Source organism: Sesamum indicum, linkage group LG7 (assembly GCF_026168435.1).
Source record: "Sesamum indicum cultivar Baizhima isolate 11 linkage group LG7, ASM2616843v1, whole genome shotgun sequence".
NCBI lineage: Eukaryota > Viridiplantae > Streptophyta > Magnoliopsida > Lamiales > Pedaliaceae > Sesamum > Sesamum indicum.
The window spans coordinates 5,426,051-5,435,922 of record NC_142663.1 but is presented as its reverse complement, the minus strand read 5'-3'; the positions used below and the strand labels follow the sequence as shown (position 1 = coordinate 5,435,922).

The 9,872-nt window shown below is 29.2% G+C and overlaps 1 protein-coding gene across 1 annotated transcript; it reads right to left on the bottom strand.

Moving 5' to 3' along the window:
* Positions 1-7,486: 7,486 nt before the first annotated feature.
* LOC105166031 (WEB family protein (DUF827)) lies at positions 7,487-9,740 on the bottom strand. Its single transcript, XM_011085230.3, has 2 exons — positions 9,428-9,740; positions 7,487-8,167 (listed from the first exon to the last, which is right to left on the bottom strand). Exons 1-2 carry the CDS (start codon positions 9,563-9,565, stop codon positions 7,673-7,675), a joined length of 633 nt encoding a protein of 210 aa, XP_011083532.1. The 5' UTR covers positions 9,566-9,740; the 3' UTR covers positions 7,487-7,672.
* Positions 9,741-9,872: the final 132 nt, after the last annotated feature.

Genomic DNA, 9,872 nt, shown 5'->3' with positions numbered 1-9,872 from the left:
TGATCTTAATTGAGGACCTCCCAACAAGTCTAACGATCTTCTCTGTTCTCAGATTTCATACTTCATCTAAAATACTCTTGGAACGATCTCGACCTCCTACTGGATCAAATATATGTTAGAAAAATAATATTAATACTAAAACATTAAATGTAAGTACGAGTTAAAATTAATTATATATGTCAAATGATAAAAATTTTTATTTTATCTTAATACTACCTTTGACATGTCTAATAATACAAAATGTTTTAAATTATCAGAGTAAATAAATTAGTGACACATATAACAATAAAAATAACTTATTGTAAATTATAGTGACAAATTTATTGTTATTATATGAAAATTTAGACGCTCACAAATAATAAAAATATAATATTAGCAATAAAATATCAATAAAAATTTCAAAATTGTCACTAAAACTATACATTAAGTGATAATAATTTTGGTATAGTGATAAAATTTGTACATAAAATTGTCAATATAAATAATTAGTGATACATCTGTAGTGACAATACAAATATAGTGACAACAATTAATTATGTTACTAGGCCGCCACTGTACATGTGTTAGTTTTTGCTTTTAGTAATTATTACACAATTTTTGTATATTAATTATGGCTAATGATAATTTTCACGAAACGATAATGACTATTAATATTAAAAGAATCATTATTGCGATAAAAATTTACTATATATATAATTAATTATAATATTAAAATATCATTTGTTTATATCGCCGCTAATCTAAGAGTAAATACCGATATTTATCACCACGAATTCAATTAATACTAAAAGTCATAATAATAATTATTATTATCACTTAATGAATATAATTAAGGGATAACTATATTGCCCCTTTCTACGAGGTTTGAAATAAATCTATATATATATATATATTTTATAGTTTGAAAAGTTATATTTAATATTCTTGATATTTATTTTTATTTAATAAAATAAATTTATTTATTAGTTAAAATTCACCAGGTTCGTTGATACTAGTAAAAAATTGAATGAGATATTTGCTCGAATTGACTAATTACTGACTTATTGCAGATCCAACAAATATTTTTTTCATCAAACTACAATTATACATCTTCACGCGCAGTGAAGAGATATATCTTGACCCTCAAAAGGATAGTTTGATTGGAAAAAAATTATTTAACTTATAATAAGTCCATTGACTTAGATATGAATTTTCATGCAATATTTTTGCTAATTTCAGCAAATTTCTTGAATTTTTTATTAACTGTGAGATCTATTTATTAGACGAAAACAAACGTCATAGTTACTAGATGCAATTTTTAAATTATATAGAATTTTATATATAATTCTATTAAATTTTATGAGAGCACGGTGTAATTATCTCTATAATTAAAAATAAATTGTAATTTTATGATAACATTCTTAATTATATTCTGTGGACACCAGAACCAAGATTCCTTAAAACTTGAGTAGGGTTTCTTAAACCATCAGCTTGGAGACAAGATCATAATAGCCAGCAGCCTTTTGGGTATGACAATATTATTATGCAACAAACCCTAGAATGAATATATATATATATATATAGAGAGAGAGAGAGAGAGTAATTAAACACTGCTAAAATTCGATAATGTTAGGTCTTAAACATGTCTTAATTAGGTAAAATGAATGTATATTGGGGTAATGATTTCTTCAGGTTACATTACAGAGATTTCCCAGGACACTCATCATTAATTCCACACATACTTTTCAAGTCATTCCAGAACTATTACAATAATTAGTCAACCATCATCACCACATTCATATACCTAATGTCATTAATTAATTACTTAATTACAGATTATTGAATAATCTTCGAAAAACTCGAGAATTATTATTATTCCTCGTTCTGGAAAAAGCTGTCTTGGAAAACCCTAATCAAGAATTTAATTATTTGCTTTATGAACATGTAGAGGTTGAGGACAACCTTAAAAGTTAAGTTATTACAAAATTATTTGGCCATATATATTTGGATTTAGATATTTGAAGAAAATGCTATACTTAATTTTAAATTTTGGAGAGACAAGAGATATATATATATTGAAAATGTCAGATCATATTTAATTACAGTTCTTTTATATGTCTGATCATATTTAATTAATGTAATTTTAGTCCTATAACTTATTGGGTGTGGCGATTTTGGTCATGCACAAATTGATAGCTTTAAGAATTTGGCAATTTTCATCATTTTCAGGTCAATTTGGCTAGAAAATTGCATATCATTTGCACATGACCTAATTAAATTACAATTTTAGTCTTGTAACTTAGAGGGCGTTGGCATTTTTAGTCCTATAACTTGGAAGAGTTGACATTTTTGATCTTTCATGAATTTATTTACAGGACAAAAAGTGCAAGTAAATTGTAATTTTCGGTTAAATTAGTCGGAAAAGGATTAAAATTGTCAAAACTATAAAGTTACAGGACTAAATTGTGAAAATCAATTTGTTCAGAACTAAAATACCAACCCTAAATTACACGAGTAAATTTACAATTTTTCCTGCATATAATTAATGTAATCACCGACAAGATCGAAAAATAAAATGAGCAAACACAAGTAAAACATTTTATTTTTGCCTGAATTTGAACACATGAATTGAAAGTTTTATTCCAAATCCTATTGTAACTTGTGTTTCATTTAATACATATATGTTCATGTGTATAATTAATATCTTTTTTTTTAAAATAAAATAAATGACCTAATCTCTGTACATCAATTTTGAGATATCAAACCCAATCCGCTTTACACTATATATATTCAAAACTGGACAAGATTACAAGAACCAAAAGTGCGTAATCCAAGCATTATGTTGTTAATTTTTATACAAAAAGTTCAGTTCAGACATTCTGTTGGTCTTTAATCATAAATACCTCATTTTTTCCCCTAAATATGCAGTCATAATTACCTTAATTACTTTCATGGTAAGATTGCAATAATCTTACATAGATACTCTATTTTCTACAAATTAAAGTGAATTAATGCAACCTATGTATACATGTTGTTCCTAGTTATAAATGACGTTGACGTTCTGGTGATGTACGTGTAATTAAATAAAAATAATTCGTATAAAAATCCCATATAATTATCCCACATATTTATAATATGGCTTCTTTTTTCCTTTGAACAAGGTTCCCTGTATATTGCAAAGGCGCTTGTTCCAACTATGTTCAATGTCCAAGAGACAAAATCATATTCATTGTCTTATATATTTTCTAATATAATTCATCTTATTAATTAATTCAGAATACATATATATTTAAATAAAGTAGAAAAAAAATTAGTAAAGGACAGAATGAGAAATTAATTAAATTAAAAAAAAAGTGAAAACTAGGAGACATTGGTGGGGCACAATTACTTAATATCTTAATTTCTTCCCCCTGAGACGCTGCTTGCACTTAAAGCTACCCAAATATTTATATTAATTAATTTTAGTGAATTAAGCATATAATTACAAACATTTCATTTTATTCATTCTATATATCTAATAATTTAATTTTAAAAATAAATTATATTTTTCGTCCTATAATTATAATAGAATGACGCTTTTAGCCCACTTAATTTTATTTTAAAATATCAATTAAGGACAACAATTTTTCTTAGGAAAAAGTAACATATTCGATCTAATTTCTGTCGAAAAATATTAATTTGGCTAAAAAAAAAGTTGTCACGTGACTAACAAATTGGTATTTTTCGATCAAATTGGATATTTTTTCAAAATTTTTGTCGCTAATCGCAAAATTGAAATCAAACGATCGGAATTACAAGATGAAAAATACATAATAATTTTTACATAAGTGATGAATTCTTTGTTATTAATTAATTAGTCGTTGCTAGATATCCTAATACACTAATTAATAATTGTGCTTGTTTAGGACAAAAGGCCATGCAAATGATTTGGTCACATGCCTGAGACAACATCTTTTCTTAATTACGAAACTAGCATCACTCCCTATGTCATACACAATTTGAATAAATTCTAGTTACAAAAAAAGTTCAATTAACTCGAAATTATAATCATATAATTATAAATAAAAATACATTGATAATACAATTAATTGACATATAATTTAAAAATTAGCCCTATGCAAATACAACAATACTTATAATATGATTTTTTAAATTAACATTACATCTATTTAATCAATACATTATATAATATGACTATAAATAAATTACAACAACACACATAAAACGAGACAATCGACACATTAGTTATGACTCGAATCAATTTAATAATGATAATTCTTACAATATGATTAATTAGTATAAATTAAATTTGATTAAACTAAAACAAAAATAATACAAATAACCCTTTTTATAATTTTTTCCATACGACAGAAATGATAGCGCTACACTTGCCGGAGAATATCTTCCCAAAAATTAATTGGATAGTTACAGTCATCAATATAAGTAGAGGGTTCATGTGGTTGTGAAGATGCTCTCATCAAAGATTAGGGTTTCTTAATTATTCAGATTAAGCAAGCATGAAACTGTTGGACCGGTTTCGGAAGATCATAATGCGGTTCATCTTCCCCCGGGGCCTCCCCGCTAGAGGCCGGTCTCCTCCGTCGGACACGGCGGCGAGGCGGAGGTCATGTGACAGGTCGACGGTGGAGACACCCAAGACTTCATGCAGCAGTTCATACAATTACTACTACTCCTCCAATTCGCACTACAACGAAGCCATTGCCGACTGCATTGAGTTCTTCAACAAATCGTCCCAGCTGGATGGCGTATTTAGTGCAAGAAATTCCGATGTTGTGTGAAATTGATACCATTATGTATTCTTCTTACAACATTCTCCTTACTTTTTCCTTCCTTGTATGTATTCATTCCACTTATGATCACTTTATACCATAAATTTTAATTTAAATCAGGTTTGATTATATATTCATAATATATTTATTTTGGAATTGATGCAATCGAATAAAAATAATTAATCACACTACAGTCATACTCTATGAAAATTAATTATTGAATAGGCACAAAATCTCCATAAACTAATTAAAAGACAGCCTAAAACGCAATTTGTGACTAATTTTCATATTTTTTGATTAGTATATTGTTTATTTTGCGCTCATTTACTAACTATAACATCTCAAATATATTACACTATTTTGTTTTATCTCCAATTAACCTTCATTCTTTGGCTTGTTGGGGTTAGATAGAGAACTAGTTGAATATTTGAGCTTTTATATTTAATAAATAACGCGAAATAGATAATATTAGGGAAAAATGTAATTTATGGGATTGGTAATTTTGGTCCTATGCAAATTGATTTCGTGACTTAGTCATGAAATTTTAAAAATTTGGCAATTTTTATCTTTTTCCGGCCAATTTGGTGGGAAAATCGCATGTGACTTGTACGTGATCCAATTAAATAGCAGTTTTCGTGCTGTAACTTAGGGACATTGGCATTTTTAGTCCTATAACTTAAGAGAGTTGGCGTTTTTGGTTTTTCATGAATTTACTTACATGACTAAAATTGTAATTTTTTATCAAATTAGCCGGATAAGGACCAAAATTGCTAAATAAAAAGTTACAGGATTAAGTTGTGAAAATCAATTTGTATAGGACTAAAAATATCACCTCTAAATTACAGGTCTAAATATTATAATTTTCCTATAATATTATATATACATGCCAAAATACAAGGATTAGAACAAATAATTGCGTGATATATGACTACAATCAGACGAAAGAGGATTAAATTCTTCCTTTTCAAAATGCTAAGATGCCTTTCCGACCTTTTTTTTTTTCCGGAATTTGGAAATTTTTTGTGCCTGCTTTATGTTTTAGGGAAAAGTATTATTTTAGTCCGCCAAGTATGCTTAATTTTAATTTTAATCCGATAACTATGTCCATTTTTGTTTAGGTCCAGTAACTTAAGAAATTGCTTACTTTTAGTCATCTGACAGATTTTCGGACAATTTCACCCTATGAGTGCATATGGACTAAAATTCCTTTCAAAAGTTGCATAGGGGTAAAATTGTTCGAAAAGCTGCTAGAGGACTAAAAGTATGCAATTTCATAAGTTATTGGACCTAAACAAAAATGAACATAATTATCGAATTAAAATTAAAATTAGACATATTTAACGGACTAAAATAATACTTTTCCCTATGTTTTACATGAAGAACATAGATATATATATATGTTTGTATATATATACATAATTCATTGAAATGACTGAAAAAACTTGGGTTATAAATACGTGGGCAGAATCCTATTCTCAAAGAGGTCAAAAGTTGTTAAGAATTATAATATTGATTACTGACTTGAGTATGGAAATGCAGTACAAAAGAGTGTTGTAATAACTTTAGTGAGTAGAGGTGGAGGGAGATAATTGAGAGGGCTAAGGTGAATTTTGCTAAAACCTAAGCAACTTAACTTTATGGTAAACACGCGTACGTAGCTCATTTATGGACCGGCCGCTTTCATTGACTCTACCTACAGACTCATAATCATCACAAATATATATGCCATCTGCTAACTACGTTAATTCACAATGTTGTTGGACTAGGAAAAACCCACCCAGTAGTGGACAATTTGTAAGTCATTTTCCGGCAAGTTTAGAGAAATTCCGGCGAAATAAGGGTCAAAATTGAGCAATTAAAAAAAAAAAAAAACTAAACGACTATTTGTAACTCTAAAAAATTAAAGGACTAAATGGAAAATGAGTATAGTTGGAGGACCAAAATTGCCTAATCCTGATAAGTTAATGGAAATAAATATGAATTTTCGTTCACCTTTTTTTGTGATGTTGTAAAAAAATGGAATTTACAAATAGACGGATTTATTTGTTGGACGGAAATAAACTTTACAAATACTAGATGTAATTTCTCAAACAATAGATGATTTACTAGTTATACCAAATTTTAGAAGAGGACGGTGTCATTATACCTAAAATTAAGGGTATATATATTACAACTACTTCCCTTGATATTTTACATAATTACGAGTATCCACTCGTTATTTGAAAATTTATAAATATCCTCTTAAATAGAAAGTAATTATGCAGTCCTACATAGCAAGGTAAAAATAACTACTTTACTCTTGTTGTATTTTTTTTTCAAATAAAAAATAAAAACATTTGAAAAACTATAAAAGAAAATTGAGGGTGGGTATAAAGTATATAATCCATTGAGAATAGTAGTTCATAAAAATATTTTATAAAATATTATTCTAAAAAGTATATAAAATTATAATTCATGATCTAAGAGGATATTTTGGTCAGTTCACCACAAAAATTGGATGAAAATTTAATAGAATGGGCTCGTTGTTTCACAGACACTAAAATCAACGAGGTATTTATAATTTTTTAAACAATAATTAGAAGGTATTTATAATTATATTAAATCTTAGTGGAGGCGGATTAATTAATTTGAGTTGTTTTAGTAACCCTTTTTATTTTCAATTATTATGTTAACTAATTGATATATTGAGAATACCAAATCAAATTGAAAGAATGACATTATTGAAAATTATAATCATATTGAACAAAAAGAAAAATATGACCATGACCATGACCATGACCATGACCATGATCATCATGCTACATGTTTTACACTATAAATTTGTTTAGTAACACTCATGCATGCATTATTGAACATCGGAAATTAAAACTCCCTCCAAATTGGACAACCTTAATCGATCTCACTCATGCCATGGCAACCTCAGAGCTTCCCCTCTTCTTCGAAAAAATCCCCCCAATAAAAGGGATCAGCGGCTTCTTCTTCTTCTTCCTAAGCGACGGGTGGCGCTGCAGCACCGCCTCGCTGGGCGGCGGTTGCGGCACAAGCACCTGAGCCACCGACGGAGGGTTTGCAAACGTCACGTATTTCTTCTTCTGGAACTCAACTCCTTCACTATCATGATCATGATCATGATCAGTCGTCTCCTTTTTCACTTGTTCCGTTCTTTCCTTATAGTCCTCGATGAATTTCAAGTCCTCGATTTCCAGCTCCAGCTGCGCGTATCTGTCAAATGCACCAGATTTCAGTCGTTGGAGTTCCATTTTGGTTTCTTGGAGCTCTTGTTGTAATGAAGAGAGGTATTGGGCCATTTGCATGCTCTCCTCACGTGCCTTTCGGAGGCTTTGCTTTGTCTGCTCGAGCTCAGATGTCTCTGTTTCGTCCATCATCCCATCTCGCATCTGTCTTAATTAGCTATAATTAGTTTATGGCCAAATTCTAACACAAATCAAATTTAGTGGAATTTAAAAAAACCAATCATACGGTAAGTGTAATATACTTATAATTTAAGGAAAGTGACCAATCACATGATAAGTATATTACACTTATTCTGTCATCGACCAACCTTAATTTCAGTAAAAATTTCCTTAGTTTATTAGGATGGAACATGTTTTGGTATCTCCGGACAAGAAGCAAAGCATAAAAGTGCATGATTCTCGATCACTTCAAATTTAAGGTAAAATCTTGCTGGCTAGCTGTTGCAGATTTTTTGTCTTAAAATATTAATTTTTGGATGTACATTTAATTATTTTTATATTTGGAAAAGCAATAGTTGATACTTGATACCAACGGCTAGAAAAATTCTTGATAAAAATAACCCAATTAACTATACAAGAAACACAATATACTTGTTATGTGATTGGTTACTCTTTAAAATTGTATACTCAATCATATGAAAAATATATATATTTAAAAATTTCCCAACCAATTGCTTGTTATGTTCTCTCGTTCAAGAAAGATAAAGCGTTTAAGTATAATATAATTTAATTCGATTGTTTTAGGTGGAGTCATTATTTGTTTTGATCAATTCTTACAATTAAAAACAATATCAATCTCTTGTCCAGATTAATTAATCCTCCAATCATAAAGTAATTAAGCAACTTTAATTTACTCGACAAGTTAATAGTCTTTCTTATTTTCAGCAAAAACAACACACATATATATATAGATATAATAAGGGTTTTGTAAGAAATTTTTAGTATAGTCGAACATGAAAATATATATTGAAACAGTATGAATACTGCTGTCGGAACGAGTTTAATTTTTACTATTAAATGTTTGAAAAAATTATATTAGTACGTAATTATAGATAGTTCGTACTTTTGATCTTGTAATTTATTCTATTTATATATTTACCTTTTTTTCCAATTAGTACTGAACTTTAGGTTTTTTGGTGGCAAATTTAGTCTTGTATCGATATATTTTTGTGCTAATGACAAAATTATCAATATAGGACTGAATTTATCATTAAAAAAAGATCAAATATAAGATATTCAAAATCAAATTCTTACAAAAAAATTATATTTATAAATAGAGTAAATTACATAACCAATAATACCAATAATTTATAGTTACAGAACAAAAAATATAATCAATTTTGCGTAAATATTTTGATAGTGGAAAGACATTGGAGTGTTTATGGTAGTTGAGGGAAGGCTGACCTCTTTGAGCTTGTTGGCGTAGAGCTCGCCGGCAAGAACCCTCTCGCCGAACAACATGACGGCTTCTTTGACCGACCGGAACGGTGCGCTCGTGTCGATCTCCGCCTTACTCCTCGCCTTCACTCCACCTCCTTCCATTGCTTCTGTATATCTCAACTCAATTTAACTAATCGCTACAAATAACGAACTAAATATCCGCAGATCAAAACTGACAAGCGCAGATTATTGTGTGTGTGTTTGGGGAGTGAATTTTGAGTAGTGGGAAGGAAGAAGGTTCGTTTCTTGGCGTCCACTTCAGTTGGTGTATTTACAGTGATGGTCAAGTTACATGTGGAGTTTCACAGTTTGATGTCATGGGCTTTTTGGGAATTTTATCACCCTGATGTGGATTTCTAACTGATTGAACCATCCAATCCAATCGGGTGAAACATCGTACTTCCTGGGC